At 36.1% G+C, this 18672-nt stretch overlaps 2 protein-coding genes across 2 annotated transcripts; both read left to right on the forward strand.

Moving 5' to 3' along the window:
- The first annotated feature begins 2497 nt into the window (after positions 1-2497).
- srgn (serglycin) lies at positions 2498-9902 on the forward strand. The gene is made up of 4 exons (XM_017418653.3): positions 2498-2730; positions 5156-5294; positions 8895-9100; positions 9194-9902. The coding sequence occupies exons 1-4, from the start codon at positions 2676-2678 to the stop codon at positions 9253-9255; spliced, it is 462 nt and encodes a 153-aa protein (XP_017274142.1). The 5' UTR covers positions 2498-2675; the 3' UTR covers positions 9256-9902.
- Positions 9903-11127: 1225 nt separating this feature from the next.
- Positions 11128-18535, forward strand: vps26a (VPS26, retromer complex component A). The gene is given in 10 exon segments (XM_017418617.3): positions 11128-11165; positions 11167-11227; positions 12381-12530; positions 13029-13104; positions 13920-14076; positions 14504-14668; positions 14775-14881; positions 15078-15179; positions 15303-15412; positions 16040-18535. Coding segments are annotated over 10 exon segments (1068 nt in total). The 5' UTR covers positions 11128-11142; the 3' UTR covers positions 16157-18535.
- The last annotated feature ends 137 nt before the right edge of the window (positions 18536-18672 follow it).

Here is an 18672-nt window from a genome sequence, read left to right on the forward strand (position 1 = left end):
TTCAGCATCGTGGTGTGTCAGATAAGCGTTTTCCGTTCTCTTTTCATTTTTAGAAACAGAAACTATTACACAGAAAAATGCAGAGAAAGAAGGAAAACACAAAAGTTAAGTGGAGAGGAATGAAGTTTTCAGACTCTACACAGAGATACTTCTGCACTTTTGTCCTCCACGTGTTGATTCTAATTTCAAAATACACAGTAAATGTAAAACCAATCAGTGAAAGAGGATTTTAAAACACCTGCTGATGTCATGTGAAAGATATGCTTGATATTTAGGGGAAAATACTTTTGAATTAAACAGAAACAGCAAGTTTTTTTGTGTGTTTTTCTTTTACATCAGTGACTAACAAAGAAACAAAAAGATAAGTGGTGCCACTTTTTGACTTCTTAAGAAAGTAGACAAAGGAAAATAACACCAGTAAAGTTCTGTCTGCCAAAATTGACACTAGTTAGCCAAAAAGTACATTTTAAAATGACCTGGTTCCACATTTATTACCTGACATCACCTATTAAACAATCAGAACAAACTGATTTCTTCTTGTTTTCTGCTAGTGGGCAGTTTTACACTAGTACACTAGTTTTACACATAAAAATGCATTATATGCTTTCCCTTCAACTTTTAATTGGGTATGTATTCATGCAAACGTTTCCCCCACCTGTTTATTCTGAGTAGTCGTGCGTGGATTTGAAGAATACATTTTATTCGCCCGAGGCTCCACAACATACCAGGCGTCAGCGCTCAAACTGTCTCAACTTGTGATTAAAGGAGTGCCTTTTAATCCATCTTCAAATGTCTGCAACGCATCAGCTTAATCTTTAAGTTTGCTTTCTGAAAAACCTTATTAAAGCTTAAACCGAAATTTGATAAGTATATTAAAATGTTCTGAAGAATGATAAATGAAGATAGATAAATACAGAGAAAGACGCCTCACATGTGGTTGAACTGAAACCTCGGCCACTTTTCATGCGAGAAGACAGGAGCTTTTCTAGACCTTTATTTTGCATTTTAAAAGCAAATGATTTGAATTCTTTCATCTACAGCACACAATAACATTAAATAGCTCAGAAAATTCAGATTAATTTTAGTTTACAGAGTCAACAACAACAACAACAAAAATAATTTAAAGCGATGATCATCCGGCCTTTATGCAAAACAAAAAACTGCTAAAATTACTGCAGAAACACATCAAGAAACCTTTTATTTCAATAACAACTCTACTAAAAAAATAACTACCCCACCCAACCAACATCACCACCACCACCACCCGAACCCCAAAGATGTGGTGAGTTGTTTTGATAGCAGCAAAACTTAGTAGCGAATGCTGACTTTTAATAAAAAATCTAATTAAAGTCAAAGCAAATTAAAGGTTCTGTTTTTATTAGAAAAGTAATTAAGTCACAAAGAAATATCCAACAAACTGGTCTTTTATGATGACTTTATAGGGTTGAATTTTTCTAAGTAAATGTGGAAGTCTGCATAGTTCAGTGTTTAAATTTTAACAAAGACCTATTTTACCCCGCTTTATTAAATAAAGATTGTATTTTCTTTTACCCTAAAATGTAAAACTACTAACAAATGTTAACAATTTCTTCTGGCTTTTTAGTTTCATAATAAAATAAACAATTGGTTATAAGCAGTTTCTATAAGACTTAAATGAGCCGTGTTAACTTTTATTGTCAAGCTTGTAGCAGGGGTCACCACCCCTCACTGGTCCTGAAAACGACCCCCAGTGGGCTGGAAGTGGCCCGCAGGCTGTCAGTTGATGATCACAGTTCTTGCACATTTTGTGGGGCAGAAATGTCTCCTTTGGTTGTAAAGGTTGCTGACCCCTGCTAGTGGAGGAAAACCTTGGGTCAGAAAAAATGCTCATCTATTTTACACTGACTGTAAATGTGACAGTAAATGTAGGAGTAATGCACAGTTAGTTATAGAGTAAAAGTAGTGGATCTGACAACTGCAAAGCATCTGCAGCACATCTGGAGTCACATTAGAGACGCAAGTGGACAACATGCCAAAACATCCAAGCTCCACGAACACGCAATCCTAATGTTTCTGAAGTGTTTTGGGAGCAAAGACTGTTCTTTGTCATTGTTCTGCTTCATTTCTTCTTTCTGCTGGGCTCTGAGCTCGAATTGCGAAACTAAAGTAGAGCTAAAACGCACAATAAATGTCTGGATTAATACACAGTGATCTAGAGTTAGAGTTGATGTTTTTTAAACTGATTAAAGCAGGACAGAAGGTAGCTAAATCTAAATTGACAAAAAAAATCAGAAGATCCCAACAGTTAACTACTTTCTTGTAACTCAATTTTCAGAAAAATGAGCCAATTAGGACAAACCGTCGCTTCCTCTGCGCTCCTATCATTCAGAGGAGGAAAACACGCACAGATTGGATCTTGGCGGTTTATCTTTGAGCATTTCCTCAATCAGAGGAGTTGCGCAAACCCCGACCTGAGATCAGATGGTGGAGGCAGCAGCAAAGCAGAAGTTTCCACTGAGGATGTTCAAACAGCAGCCGAAGACTTCAGGAAACCATGACGCACTGAGAGGGCTGAGCTCGTTTCAGGGGAATTTCGCTCCGCCGTCTCAGACAGTTTACACCTTCCCGTCACTGCGCAGAGGACACACGAAAACTTTCTGATCGTCTGGGTTTCTGGGAGAAAAACAAAGCCGAGGATGAAACTGATCCTGCTTCTTGTTGTGAGCTGCCTCTTCTTACAGAACGGAAAAGGTAAGTCGATGGTTTCAGGGTTGTTTTGTATTTTTTCTGGCTCTTGTTGCGCAGAAAGAAGTGGAGAAAATCAGATTGTTATTCTCATTTTTTTTTTATTTGATCTCTGGAAACAAAAAGGAGACTCTGTTTTTTATCCTGACAAACCCCAAAACTCTGAACAGCTTCATTTCTCTGATGACAGATCATGGGATTACTGTAAATGACTCGTTTGGTAAAAAGTCGGGTTCTGGTCACCAAAACATAAATAACTCTGTAAAATCCGGCTCGCCCCCACCTCTGACACACCTTACAAAAACATGATGTGATGGCAAAAATATGCCGATCCCCAGCCTGATCTGCTCGTAATAAAACGGAAAGAGCAAAAGGCGTTTCAGTTTCCGACTTAGGTTTTTATGAAGCTTGTGGAAATCTATTTACATGCGCCAGGGGGGTTTTAAGCTCTCTGCGTGTTTTCTGATGTGCATGGAGGGAAAATCTGTGGGGAAACCCTTCTGATACAGAAATATCTGATTATGCTTTTAATGAATTATATCAGGCATTGAGCTGCAGGAGGTCAGAACCACATAGGCCCTGAGGCCTGGTTACACATATTTATTTGTGTTGTTTAATAGAGATAAAGCATCAGATAATTACGGGCTCTTAAAAGACATGAACAGAAGTGTTTGTTTTGCTGTTAATTTGTGCTTTTACTCAACTGAATGAAGCCTCAATATGATAATGTAATTACTTTTTAAGTCTTAAAATATGTACTGACTCAATTTTTCTCAATAAATCGGATATGATTAATGATTGGTCACACACACACACAAGAATCATCCCTTCAAAATTAAACACCTGTTCTAATATGTCCTATTATCTTGAGTTTCAGTGTAAATAACACTTTATAGTAATGTACACAACACAATATTTAATTAGTTGCTTATTACTATGTTTATAAGCAGCTTATTAACTCCTAATGAGCTACTGAGTAGCACTTAATAATTATTTATGCTGATTTACCCAATTCTGCAACCAACTATTAATCTTTTTTCAGTACCCTCTGAACTGGTACTTATCCAGTGTGCAAATCAGTTGTTCTTTTAACTTTATCTTACACATTCTTAAAAAGCTTATGAACACTTAATACATGTGGACTATTCTTATGGAGCAGCACATTAACTGACATCCAAATCGTTCAATCTTTCTGACTCTGAACTTGTTCCTGTTTTAAAATAAGGTTTGGCATTTTTTTAATAACTTGTCAGTAGTGGGACTTTTAATTCATCTATATGTGAAGTTTTCTTTAAAGACAGTTTAAAGTCACAATTACAGATGAGTCCAATTCAGTGACAGACGCATGAAGTCACCACATGTAGAAATGTCTCCTTTATTATTTAGTTTACAAGAAAACAAGAATTTTAGCAACAAAAGTGGGGTACAGTCTTTTTCTCAGAGGTAATAATAGTTGCTCATCTCCGAGGGAAGGATATTACCTTCTTTTTAGTAAAGTCAAGCAATCATGGGGCATGTTCTGAGACAGAAATGGTTAAGTAGCAGTTATTTGGACATTATTAAGACTTTTAGTTAAGTGTTTTATTACATTAGGATGCATCTTATAAAGGCAGGAGAGCCTTTTGTTGTATTTCTACATTAAAGTCTGTAGAGAGCAAAGCTTTAGACTATAGTTTATAAACTACCTAATTTGTCCTCATGATTAATAAACACCTTTTACAGTTATTTATAAAAAATCATTATTAGTTTATTAGTTGCAGAAAATAATTCAGAATAACTAGTGCTTTAAAAGGACTAATTAGGAGTTGAAATGCATCCTAATAATTAACTAATGATGAATTTATCTGCCCTAAAGTGTTGCCATTATATGACAGTGTCACAGAATATTTATTATTATTTTAGTTGAAACCTCATATTTTGATTGTCGTACCTGCTTCTTTTTTTAGGCACAATGAAACTTCCATAGGTCCCTAAACAAACACATAATATAAATCATTAAACAATCACCATACAAGTTTAAAAAAATGAGCATGATTGTTTATGTAACATTACACAATATGGGGATTTTACAAATGAAATGTTTAACAGCTGTTAGTGGAAAACAGCTAAACGGTTTGAGCATCAGAGGAGTTTTCTAAGCAGCTTGCAGCAGGGGAAAGAAACCTCACTGAGATGGCGATACTTCCTGTTGTAACACACCGCCAAAGAGAATAAACAACTGTGAGGCTCACAAGGCCAACCATTAACTCAACTTGTTGCTGGATATTTTTGTAATTTCTTGAAACACTTCAAACATGGAAGTAATAAACTCTATCTTTAAAAAAATAGACTGATTTTAATAATTCTGCCTCCCCAAAAAATGTTTTGGAGCTGAATAATTGCATGAAATGCTGTGAGTAGTAAAACATTGATGATTTGCTTCTCTCTTCAGGTGCACCAACGACAGCTGAGTATAAATTTGTGACATGTAAACCTGGGAATGGCCAGGCTAACTGTGTGACTCAGAGAGCGGAGGTGCCGTGGAGTCGGGACCTGCCAACCAAACTGCCTGCTTCTGTTGGACAGTACCTGTAAGTATCCAGGTGCTGCGGCTCCCCGTGCAGGTTTCAGATCTGCAGATGTGTCTTCATAAAGCGTCACTCAGAAGAAGGAGAGAGGGGAAAATTAAAACGAATAAAGCAAAAAGCCATCATCAAACTGTCAGACAAGTGTAGGCTTGATATATAAAAATGCTGATGTTGCATTGGATCTTTTTCCTCAGTCCTCTGGCAACAGAGCCGCTGCCTGTGTGCATGTCCGCGTGCATTCATGTGTTGTGTGCTTGACAGTAGATTTAAGTGTGAGGTAGATTGCCAAGAATGGCAAAAATAGAGGACAACGTGGAAGGATGAAGTAGAACAGGCAAAACAGGGAGTAGAGTAAAAGTTAGTCAAAGTTGAAACAAAGCATAAAACTGGAGTTTTTAGACTAGATCCAACCATTTCTGCTTCATTTAAACAGTCTAAAATTAAACCAATACTATTGATGATATTTTCTACACTGGATGATTATTTAATGTAAATTATTCAAACTTTAAGCAAAGCATATTCTATTTAGAAATAAACACTGCCTGTGTTCAAAACTGAATGAACCCTAAAAATGTATTATAATAAATTTGCTATAAAGATCAAAATTTGAATGAAAAATTTTAACACCTTAATGCAATATTAATATTTCGATGGCTTCTTTTTTACGTGTTGGTGATGACAGACGTGGAGATAAAGACTGTTTACCTGAAGCAAAGTTTTTTTACAGAAGCAAACTTGAGCGTTGCAAACTGCAGACAGAGGAAGTGTCGGTTTTGGCTAAAACAGACTTCTTGATGCATGATGCTTTGAGTGAAACTACACTCATTACACATTTTTTTCTTTTTTCTGTTTCTGTCACATTTGATGCTTTGCTATTTTTTTCCTCCCACCAAGTCTAAGACATGAAGATCTGAAACTTCTACTTTCATAAGAACAGACTTTCATGAAAGTCGCAGAATGTAATCATCTACAACTGATTACCTTTTTGAGTCAAGCCATTTTAAGATGGCCGCTATAGCTACAACACTGCAATGGCGCAAACACAGTTAGTTTTACAGATACTGAGCTAAAATTAGTACAGTAGTAGCTGAGACGCTTCCCCAACACATGAGTGCTATTAAAGTATGTAAAATGTAAACTTTCACAAGGTGGCCAGCAATGGGCTTTTATTTAACGAAGGCTAATAAAATATTATTTATCATATCTTTGCTTAACTTGTGTCTTAAAGACATAGTTCAGATGTTTTAAAAGTGAGGCTCTGAGGAAAGGTTCTGAACACAGCTTGAAGGGTTATAAAAGACCAATCTTTAGATTTAGCCGTTCCACATTGTTCTGCTTTCGTCCACTTTGGTCAAAGTTCAAAAGTGGAGTGCAACGTTTAAATGTGCAACTGCAGAAAGAAAAAAATAATCTGATTTGATCTTAACCTTCAGTTTCCTTGTTTTGAGTTCCTCTTAACTGACAATCTTTTTTTCAGTCATTGACTTTGTAGTTTGAAAGAAATGAGTGTTCTCAAAAACCACAGACTGCAGTTTGTCCATTTAGAGTTCATCAACAGTGATTCACATGTTTCGATTTAATTCAACTTGTTTTATGTTGACAAGAGCCCAGATAGCTGCATTACAACCTCTCCGTACCAAAGGTTCATCAGAAACTTGGATTACAGCTGTACATTCCAAAAATAAAGTCATGAACTAAAGGATAAAACTCAAAGAGATTCTATGAGTATCCTAATTTTTCTTTATGTCTTTTGTCTGTGTTGTTAGTTAGTCTCTTTCTTTTACTTTATAATGTGAGAAGCTTGTCAGGGTGCTGTTGTTAGCCCTCCCTTTTCTCAGCATGTTTTGAACAGGAAGTCAGAGGAAGCGTTCAGAGGAAGTGAGCTGTGACGCCTTGTTGGCTGCAGCTTCTGGTCCATTGTTTTATTTCTGCGAATGTGTGGCTGGAGTCAGATACTAACATTTGAGTAGTACCAGCTGAGTTGCACAGAAGAAATACACTTCCTATCCACTTGCAAGTGTTTTTGGTGTGGTGAAACAGCACTTTCAAAATGTCTTTGCGTAAACATTGCTTCATTAACGTATTTTTTTTTACCACAGTTACTACACATAAAACAGCTTGTATTTACTTTAATTAGATTATTTTCAGATCAACTTCATAAAACACTGTGTGATAATTTACTAATTATATCCTGCACTGTTATCCGCTGAACCAACAGCCACTGGTTTTGATTGAAGTACATGTAAATTAGAAATTCAACGATTTCCTCTTTACAGCAATCAAGATTTAGTCATTGCGCATTTCACGCCTGAAGCAACACAGTGTGGTTTCCAGCCAAGACCAGAAAATATAGTTAGAAAATCTGCACAACAGTGCCAATGCATGCAAATAAAGTTTAATAAAAGAAGGTAAATGTATATCTAAATAGACAGAGATATTTATGGCTTTTCAGTCATAAAACTTTTAATCCAAAAAGTTTATTATTTACTTTTAAAATATTTTGTCCTCTCACACATCCAAAGGCAGGACTTTCCATTTCTTTGAAGCTCAAACTCATAATCTGAGTGATGTAGTTATCATATCCTTTAAATACTATGATGAGAGGTCATTTAATACTTTCTATACAAGTAATAGGATCTTAAAATGATGCTGCTTTCATTGAGCAGTCAATGCAAAGATGTAAGATCAGGTTTAATATGTTGTCAGTATCTGCGGGAATATGTGCATCCAATATTTGTTGGATCGTCTAACTAAAAAAAAAAAAAGAGAAAAAAACATTTTATGATGATTGTCAATAAACGTAGCAAAATACAAATCAACAAAAGCAGATTTACGATTATAGAATTTATCTGTGTATATTTTTAAATCTTCCTCAAAAAAGCAAACATGCGAAATCTGCTTTATGGCAGTAACAACAGCTACAGATGTAAGGGCTGTGTAATAACTCGACAATAAAATCAATTTTTTCTCTTGAAAGAAAGTTTACAATGCTTACTCTGTAAGCTAGTTTACTCTAAGACTGTTATTGGGACCTAGTCTTTAATGTGTGTGAGTTTTGCACTCATGTTAATTTTCTAAAAGAACCCATATTTTCACTTATGATCTGCTGCCTCTACTGTAGCTTTACTATCTGAGGTCACTAAACCTCACCGATCAGTGTGACAAGGTGTGAACTGCATGGGAAGAGGGTCTGAAATATACCAAGCAAGGACAATCTGTGCTCTCCCACTGAGTCTAAAAGTGGTGCAATCATGGTGAAATGCTCATGAGTTGTGTGTCTGCAAATGTGGAGCCAGCATGGTTTGTGAGCTGTCAACAACACAATAAATTTTAGGAGCAGAAACAACCTCTGTCACAATCTTCACACTCAGTGCAGCTGAAGTGCCACAGCTTTTCTCTGACGCTGCACTTTTAATTGAAAAGTTTTTATGTGCATGGGAGGTCAAACTTGGAAGTTTTTTCTTATGGTTTTTTTAGCATCCCAAAAAGATGCAATATAAAGAGATACACTGTGTTCTCACATGGAGTAGAATAAATGAAAATAGAAACTAATTGTGACTCAAATGTCAAACCCTGTCAACGGTTTTCAATTTCTGCTTCCAGAAATGCAAAACCTGTTGAGAATGAGAGTCCAGAGGACAATAAGGTAGAAGAGGAGGAAACACCAGTAAGGAGTGAGGACGGCGAGTCACCTGACATGCCTGAGAGCGACGGAGGTTCTGGAGATTATGGAAGTTCTGGATCCGGGTCCCCAGCAGCTGAAAGTGAGACAGGCTCTGGCGAGTCTTGGACAGACAATTTTCAAGAAGGTATTAACGACTGGCAGGAAATTAATAACAGTAAAAATAAAACTAAAAAAATTGCTTTATTTTGCTTGAGCTGTGCTTTTCTTCTGTTTGTAGATGTTGGTGAGACAAAACCCTCAGATGAGGAACTGGAAAAAGACCACCTGTTGAGTACATAAACACAAGGATAGCATCTATATCCACTCCCTATAATTAGCCAGTAAAATGAATCTTACACCACCACCTGCTGGAAAGAACTCGGTCACACAGACATCAAATATAAAATTGTCTTTGCAATTGTCATTTCTATTAAAAGAAATTATATTCCTCAGGTGCAAAAGGACAATTGCTGAGAATGTAAAATATACCAAACTTAACAGGTGAAATGCATAAATTTGACTAAGTGTAAGTTGCCTTTGGTCAGTATTACTTGTGATAAAATGAGCCTTTAATATGCTTTGTAATATAAATGAAAAAATGCTTAAGTCATGATCATACCAGTGCAATAACATGATACATGTATCTATGCATTGCTAGCTTTGAACAGTTTCAAATATATTTTATGATTTTTATAGCTGCACCAAAATGTATTTATCACCCTTTTTTAAAATTTGAGACACATCACACTTAACCAGGTGGAAAATGCAAAATAACCCCTCTTAAAATATAAGTGGGTTTACAATGTGATAACTAATATGAAAGATGCACAATAAATATACAAGCAATTCAACCATATACTGTATATTATTTGAATTTATCCCATTGCTCAATGTGCATTCCAAATGTTTCTAATAAAAGAGATTAAATAAAAAGATTATTTTAAAAATGTGTGTTGTAAGTATTTTATCTAAACAATGTGAAATTACCAGAATTCCAGCAAGTAGCAGGTGGTTCCAAACCATAATGCTCTTTCCAAAATGTCCACATTTGCAAAGAAGAAAAAAAATGATGAACTGCTAGTTTATTCCTTCTGATGTACAGCATATTGAACCAGAAAGACAGCACTGTCAATAAATAAATAAAATAAGTTTTTGTTTGTTTGTTTCTCTAAAGTCTTACTGTCCATTAAAAGCTTTTGAGTAGGCAACCAAAATTTGGGGCAGAATGTTCATCTAAGATGTTTGAACATTTGTTTCGTCAGGAATTATTGTAAGGTTTTGGATTGAGTTTGATGCATAGTGGATCTCTAAAAAGACAAGATTTTTGCTACTTTTATTTATATAAAAGGGCACCTTAATTTGAATACTTGATCTTAAGTAGTTCAGTGATTTAAGGTTAGGTTTAAGTAAAGCTTAGACATATACAATTCTGACATATGCAGCACTTTGTGTGTACACTTACAAACCTATATTATGGGTATTCAGTGCAAAAAGAGGGTTAATCCCACAACATGTACACATTTTTAGGCTTCCTCTAATCTGTTGGGCAATTCATAATGTTTAGGAGTTGATTAAAAATGTTTTAATAGGTTGCTTGTCCAGTGACCAAAGTTTCTGGCAATATTTTAAAACAAACATAAAACACTTTGTACAATCATTTGTTTTGGTAAGTGTGCATCTGTCAAGAAATTGCTCTAATTTCTGCACGGACAATGTAGAGGCTCATTTGGTTTTTAGGAAGAATCAGACTTTTTCTTTCAATGAAATAAAGTTATGAATAAGTTATGAATAAGTTGTGAATAATAAAACACAATTTATAAAAGTTTTATTTTCCTTAACACATCAATGGCATCATTTCTAACATAATGAAATTATTGCTTTATTCCAAAGAGAAATTAGATTGTTGTGGTACCATATAACAAATAAAAAAAAGAACATCTATAAAGTTACCGAAGGTTTTAACACAAAAAAATATATAAATTAATTGAATGTAGTAGATAAATAAGGTAAACAAATTTGCCGAAAACTGGATCAGACAGCAGCTTCAACAACATCTTCTTGTTAACATGATGTAAACAGTATAATTTACAGCCTGAGGAAAACATCAACCCCGCCTCTGTCTTCTTCTGCTGTTCTCGGTGTTTTGGAGCACTTTGACTCCGCCCACCATCACGTGACCCTGGTCACATGACTGTAAGCCTGATACTACGCCCCCGGTTCAACCAACGGAGCGAGGCTAGCTGTTAGCTTCAACTGTCAAGACGGCGACATGGTGGGTGTAAAAACAAGCGTACGCTTTAGAACAGCACCAGGACGAATTCCGTGTTTATTCCTAAATTAAAAATTCCGTTGAATACATCAGGGTCACTTGTGTACCATTTAAAATGTTTAATATTGAAATCTGACTGGAGGTGTAAGCTATCAGGGTTGGGCTAGTTAGCATCAGTACGAAGGCGTTTTTCCTCACATGTCTGGTTCTTGAACGAGCCAGGAGCTTGAATAAATGGTACTAATAGTAGCCAGGCATTAGTGGTAATCGTTTTATTGATGTATGCATTGTGTTTATGCTTAGTAACCAGAGACTAGTCAGCTTAAGCTAACGCAGCTGGTTAGCTGACTGGAATGTAAAGTTGTATCCTCACATGATGCTTCAAACTGAATGACAAATATCGTTCTTGTTCATTTAAGGGCAAATCTGCTTGTATTGCGAGTTGTTGCACAGTAAATGTGTTGCAAAGTTCGTGTTTACCGCTGATTGATTGATTGGCTCTGTGTGAGAGTTGATTGCTTCAGGTTTTCAGCTTCTGTATGCTGAGGCATCATGTGTTAATGACTTTGTGCCAGCTCAGAGGGAAATGATGTCGCCGTGCATCTGGTGATGGTTGAGGCTGTTGTGGCAATAACAGATGCTGCTATTCTCCTTAAGTATGACTAAGCAGCAGTGAGGATTTAATACGTTCAAGCTCACACTTGGACTTTTGTCAGAGCACATCCACCCATCTGTCTAACCCATGTACACTCTGAGCAGTGTTTACTTGGCAGCTACGGTTGTGCTTGTCATGATTATTTCAACATCCCGCTCTTGTGTTGTATCTAGCTGAAGACCAGAAATCAGCTCTGTCTCATACATTGTTTACTTTCCTTTCAGTGATTTGAAAGCTTAAATAAACTTGTAGCTGCTCCGCATATGTGTATTCATTCCAAATACTGAAAAAAATCTAAATCTTAAATATGCCTGACTAGAATCTACTTGTGCTTTTTAGCGTTTACAGAGTTAATTCTTAATTACAGTTAAAATAGCTGTTTATTAGACTTTAAGTTGTCTAGTTATTTTGGCATATAAATGTTTTCTTCTTGTATTCTTTTGCTCTGGTCCTCTTTATTTGTCAGTAACATTCATGTTTTTATGTTTTCTGTATTTGCAGAGTTTCCTGGGAGGTTTGTTTGGGCCTGTATGTGAAATTGATGTGGTGCTGAATGATGCAGAGAACAGAAAAACAGCTGAGTTGAAAACAGAAGATGGAAAAGTGGAGAAACACTACCTTTTCTATGATGGAGAGTCTGTGTCTGGCAAGGTAAACTTGAGTTTGCACTGTTCATAAAGCAGGATGTGGGGAGTTCAGCTTACATTAGACAGGGCAGGACAGATTTCTCTGCTGTATTCAAGTCTATTTAATATTCCCTCTATTTAACTCCTGTGGGAAATTAAGATTTATTTGAAAAGTGTACATGAGTTAGCTTTAGCTTCAGGGGGAACTGAAACCCTATACTTAAGGCCAGCAAATTTAATAGCCAATGTATTCTGTTCATTGAGTAATCCTAGTAATGCTTTACTTTAATGAATTTAATAACTGAAAAATAATAACTGGGTCATTTAAGGTTCCCTTTTTGAGCTAGATAGAAATGAATTACTCTGAAAATAATTACTTAATACAAAAAAGAACAGGAAAGAAGTTTAAATGTTTCCTAACAACCTGGTTTTGTGTGCCAAAGACCTCTTGTCTTACAACAGAATAACAATGCATGAATGTTGTTCACGATCTTTTATATCTCAACAAATGTTTTCTCTCCAGGTGAATTTAAATGTGAAGCAGGGAGGGAAGCGACTGGAGCATCAGGGTATTCGCATTGAGTTTGTTGGACAAATAGGTGAGCACATTGGCATTATTTATCAATGTGTGTTGTCACTACTTCCCTGCTTTTTGCAAGAAGCCACCGTTTAACGGTCTGTAATAATACTTCTATGTTGTAACAGTATGTTGCTGGCTTTCTCACGTGACTGAAAGGTTTAACTGAGCATGTGCTTGTCATGTGCTGTCTGTCATAATAGAGCTAAACCAGCAGTACTTGCAGTAGAAAAAAAAGTCATGTGTAGACATGAAACACTGGCATAAAAAACTGTTGTATGACCCTTGTTTGCTGCTTAATCTTTTTAATTACATATCATGTTGAACATGAACCACTATGGTAACATTAGATTATATGGTTCTTTCAGCACAGCCCTGTCCTGTTTTATGTTTCACTGCAGACAGTATCATTTTGACATAGATGCGGTCGACTGTTTATCATTGCAGTGTACTTGAAGCTGCGGCGATACGAGACACAAAACTCCTGTGTGTATGTTTAAAACCCTACATTGATTATCTGACACTTTTATCCAAAGCGATGTGCCAGTAAGCAGTACAGAGGGTCAAAAACTGATTTGTAACATAACAGCTACGTGCTGCAGTGCTCAGCTTTAGCCTGTTGGCAAAAACAGGACAGTTCCAAAAATCCTTGTTTCCTTGTTTGGTGATGTAAGCTGTATAAAATAGTTTAATTTGGCTTGGTTAGAACCTTGGCTGAGCAAGCATGAAAAACGTATCAGGATCAGTTATGGGATTTTAGAAAATAAGCCAAAAGAAGCACCATACTGTACCATATTCTCTAACGTTAAAGTGCCATTAATCCTGTCTGTATTTTAGAGCTGTTTTCTGATAAAAGCAATACCCATGAGTTTGTGGACTTGGTGAAAGAATTGGCTTTACCCGGAGAACTCACCCAGAACAGAAGCTACGACTTTGAGTTCATGCAGGTGGAGAAGCCCTACGAGTCCTACACTGGAGCTAATGTCAGGCTAAGGTAAACTCATAACAATTTGGATAAAAACTGCAGATTCATTATATTAATCTTTTTTTAAATTGTGTACCCAAATTTATTTTTGATGTTTTGAAATAAAAACAAAACTCTGCATCTTCATGGTGTTTAGGTTCAATTTTATGGTAGCAGATTGTTTATCTCGCCTTGCACTGTTAGACCATTGAAGGGGGATGATAAGACATTTAATTAAGGGGTCAAAGAGTGTACTGATATGAATATTACTTGGATATTTAGTGCTAAATTGGAACTGATCTATGTGCATTTTTCCTTGAGGATCACAGAGGAATGAGTGAATTACTGACTCAGCTGATTCACCTTGTTGACTAAACTTTTTGTTTTGTTATGTGATGTTTCCTAAAGACGTAGGTCTCTTAATTTTGAGTGACATCCCGTTGTGTGTTCTTCTCAGATATTTTCTCAGGGTGACGATAGTTCGTCGTCTGTCTGACTTAGTGAAGGAATATGAGTTAATTGTCCACCAGTTAGCCACCTACCCTGATGTCAACAACTCAATCAAGATGGAGGTCGGCATAGAAGACTGTCTTCACATTGAGTTTGAATATAATAAATCCAAGTAAGATTGTTATTACTTGAACTTTTAATGAAATTTATTTTACTACCATAGACAAACCCATATCCATGAGACCTGCAAAATTATTTATTTTTAATTTGTCCCTCAGATACCACCTGAAGGATGTGATTGTTGGGAAGATTTACTTCCTGTTGGTCAGGATCAAGATCCAACACATGGAGCTTCAGCTCATCAAGAAGGAAATAACTGGCATTGGTAAGAATCCACAGAAGCTGCTTAAAAAAAAAACCTAAATAAGGCTTGTGCCAACGTTTTCGTTCGTCAGCTTTGAAGATTTCATTGCTTCAATTTTATAAATGGTCCAAATAAAATACTATAAACTGTGTCATGTTTGCCCCAAGTTATCCTAATTTATCATCTTCACTTAATATATTTTTGTCCTTCTTCTTAGGTCCCAGCACAACCACAGAGACGGAGACGGTTGCAAAGTATGAGATCATGGATGGTGCTCCAGTAAAAGGAGAATCCATTCCAATCAGACTCTTCCTGGCAGGTAAATACTTGTTTTGTTTTGTTTTTAACATGTGTTGAGCCATACAACTGACTTTGTACAGTGTGGATAATTTTAAGTTCAAATGTGAAAGTGGCAGTTCATCACCGGCTCTGCATCTTACAGGGTATGACTTGACACCCACCATGAGGGATGTCAACAAGAAGTTCTCAGTGCGTTACTTCCTCAATCTGGTGCTGGTGGATGAGGAGGATCGAAGATACTTCAAACAGCAGGTAAATACACACTGAAACACATAGCAAATGTATTTAATATAATTGGGATAGTACTTTCTTGTTTGTTAATACGACAATTGCTGTATTCATACTTTATTGAAGGATTTCATGTAGTAAAGTTTGTCTTCAACAATGAGAGAAGACACTCTTACTCCTGCATTTGTCATTGTTTTAGAGGCTTTAGTTTTAGGGTTAGGGTTTTCATAAATATGTTACCTTATTTATGAAAAAGGTGAGAAATAATCACAAATGCAGAGTTTGATACTCTAGTTTTGTTTGAAATCATGCTCATTGGCATATTGTTACCATAACACTTAGAATCAACTACATTTATCAAATACAATCTGTGTGTTTCATTTCTGAATTAGTTTTGGAGCTTCTTGTATGATGAGTAGCACAACATGTGTCAAAAATGCACATCATTCAGCTCCACTTCAACACTGTTATGTGTTTATGGCAGTCTCGTGATGATTTGTCTGTATATTCTTAGAGGAGAATTTTAAATTAAACAACATAAATGCGTTCCTCAATTTCTATGTTGTTGTGATTTTTTTCTTTATTTTTTTTATCAGTATGGATATGAATGAAATGTGTTTCATGCATTTTGTCCTCTGATTTTGTGTTTAGGAGATTGTGTTGTGGAGAAAAGCTCCAGAGAAGCTGCGGAAAAGAAACTTCCACCAGCGCTACGAGTCGCCTGAGCCCCGAAACCAACCAGCCAACGCGGAGCAGCCAGAGATGTGATGTGGCCACACTACGAACTGAAAATCCACGCAGACACATCATCACAGCTCTTCACTGCTGAGCAGCCACAAGTGTGAGGGCTGCCCCACTTTTTTCATGGACTTATCCTCCAAACTACCTGCCCCATACCTCTCACTACCACCCCTTTACAGCTTCGACTTCGAGCCGCCGCCATCACTCTCTCCCTCCGAACTGAAACACATTCACATACAGACGCACATCAGCATAAAATAGCGGGTGAAGTCTGCTGAATACTAAATGTCAAAGCTAAAGTGCAAAACAACCCAAGTAATCAACAGTGAGACAGCATTTTCGATTCTGGCTCCTCTGACTGAAAACACACTCAAGCACACATCAGTGAAGCCATACAGTCTCAGTTTGGTGAGTGCAAACTAAACAAGAGCAAAGACAGAAAAAAAAGATGGCTACTCCTCGGTCCTGGACTTTCTCCCACATGTTCACTCCCACATTACCTACAAAGAGATGCTGTCTAGAGTCTGAATGAGCTAATAGATATCTGAGATATTTCAAGATGTGATGAATTTGCCTGACTCAAGGATATGAGAGGCTAAGCTACGAGGTGAGACACATGCTGTATGTATTCACAGTTCCTGACTGTGAGCTGTCATTCACTGAGCTGGAAACTTTCAAAAAATCCACATTTAATCTGTTTATTTACTGTTAAGATGCTGCAACGGTTCACAGACTGCTACTTCCAAACAAAATTTTGCTTCAATTTGGTAGTACCATAAAAAGAATGTTATATTTCATATTTGATGGAAAACAGTTCCACTTTTATGAGTCGACTTCCAGCACATAACTTCTTTATCATAGAAAGATGCACAGATTCAAGATGGATATTAGCATTTTTTGCATCATTTATGTTACAACAGCATTTAATTTGGGTTATTAATTCGGAGTGCAGCTGATTCTCAATCATTGGTTCAGCATCAAGAAAAAATTTTATTTTTGTCCACCATCATTTCCCACTTTTGATCTTTGAAACTGGAAGAAATTCTGATTTACAGCTACACTTAAGAAAAATTAAAAACAAGGAAAGCTTTATGTGAAAAAGCAGAAATGGCTTTAGTTAGTTCTCAAAAATGACTGAAGAGATTCTTTGATCAAATAATCCACAAATTGGTTTTCTATTAATTTCATTCATCAAATAAATTAGAAGCTGTTTCCAAACACAAAACCTAGGTTCAATATAACCTTTCAATGTCTTGTAAAGAAATTTCACTGAAGATGTCTGTCAGGTCAGCACAGAAATTCCTTTAAATGTATTTTAAAACTATCATATTTCTGTTTAAGTCTGGAAACAGAACTATGACACTTTTCAGTTCTGGTTGTTTCTGACTGATTATCTGTACGTCTGCAACTGAAAGATTGTTTTGGCCATATTTTTTTAAAAGAAGCTTTTCAATCGATCATGTTTGTAGACTTTATCGTGGGGTTTAAATTCCAGCGCTTTAGTTGTTTAGTCACTCCGACATGAAAATGATTCTTTTATTACCGTAGAGTTACTCTTCAAAATCTGACTGTAAATTTACTAATCTTGTTAGATTTCGCTTCGTTTCTTTCTTTTGTTTCATGGGTTAGTGTTTTGAGTTCAATATTTTGATATACTCAGAATAATAATGTAATAAATGATATATAGCTTCTATTGTAAGCTCTGGAAAGAATGCACTTTCCACATACTGTAAAATCCATCAATGTTCCACTGTGATGCTCAGACCTGTGGTTTAGGTCCTGCTTTAAAGACACTGTTACCAGTCCCATGTGATATTTGCCTTCATCTCTAACTTATGAACAGTTTCCTTTTCAATGCTTAACTTTGTATTGAGGAGGCTTGGATTCTGAAACTGAACATCACTCAAGGATAACTTCAACTCAGAGTTTCTGAGTCAGTCATAAATAATAACTGTTATCACTACGTACTTTAATTTAACTTCATATTTGTTGCTTTTTTTGTCTGTTGTATGTTGATGATGGCTCTATGCTGCATTTATTTACATTATTTGAACACACAAATCTACATTTAAGTTGTTTTTTTTTTCTTTCACACTGGTTTGCTCATGTTATCTGGATTTCTGTTGTTTTGAAGCTGTGTAATTTATTTTAAAGCAATGTTTTGTTTTTCTTTTTCCCCCCACACAAATGCATTCTGTCTTCCTAAATATGGTTTGGGTTTACTTTAAAAACTGTCAGAAGTTGTAAAGAAACACTTTAAAGCCAACTCTGTCTGTCTTTGTCTTATCTACTGCATGTTTGTCCATTCATAGCATTGTGTGTTTGAGGTGCGTGCGTGATAATGTGTGCATACACCAAATCCAAATTATTTAGCTGAAACAATGAATAAAGCAGATTTATACTGAACTTGTTTTGTAAAAAATCATTTTTGCAGCTTAATAATGTGGTCTTTTAAAAGGATTGAGCATAGAGTTAAAACTATTTAGATTATTTTAAAATTAATTTTGTAGTAGCATATATTTTTGTGGGAATGGAAATCTATT

The sequence above is a fragment of the Kryptolebias marmoratus genome, linkage group LG15, assembly GCF_001649575.2.
Source record: "Kryptolebias marmoratus isolate JLee-2015 linkage group LG15, ASM164957v2, whole genome shotgun sequence".
Lineage (NCBI taxonomy): Eukaryota > Metazoa > Chordata > Actinopteri > Cyprinodontiformes > Rivulidae > Kryptolebias > Kryptolebias marmoratus.

Excerpts from the sequence above, each read along its gene's own strand:
- srgn (XM_017418653.3), top strand. The coding sequence starts at position 2,676 with ATGAAACTGATCCTGCTTCTTGTTGTGAGCTGCCTCTTCTTACAGAAC. Across the intron at positions 5,295-8,894 it reads GCTTCTGTTGGACAGTACCT|AAATGCAAAACCTGTTGAGA; the intron begins GTAAGTATCCAG and ends TTCTGCTTCCAG. Across the intron at positions 9,101-9,193 it reads GACAGACAATTTTCAAGAAG|ATGTTGGTGAGACAAAACCC; the intron begins GTATTAACGACT and ends TTCTGTTTGTAG.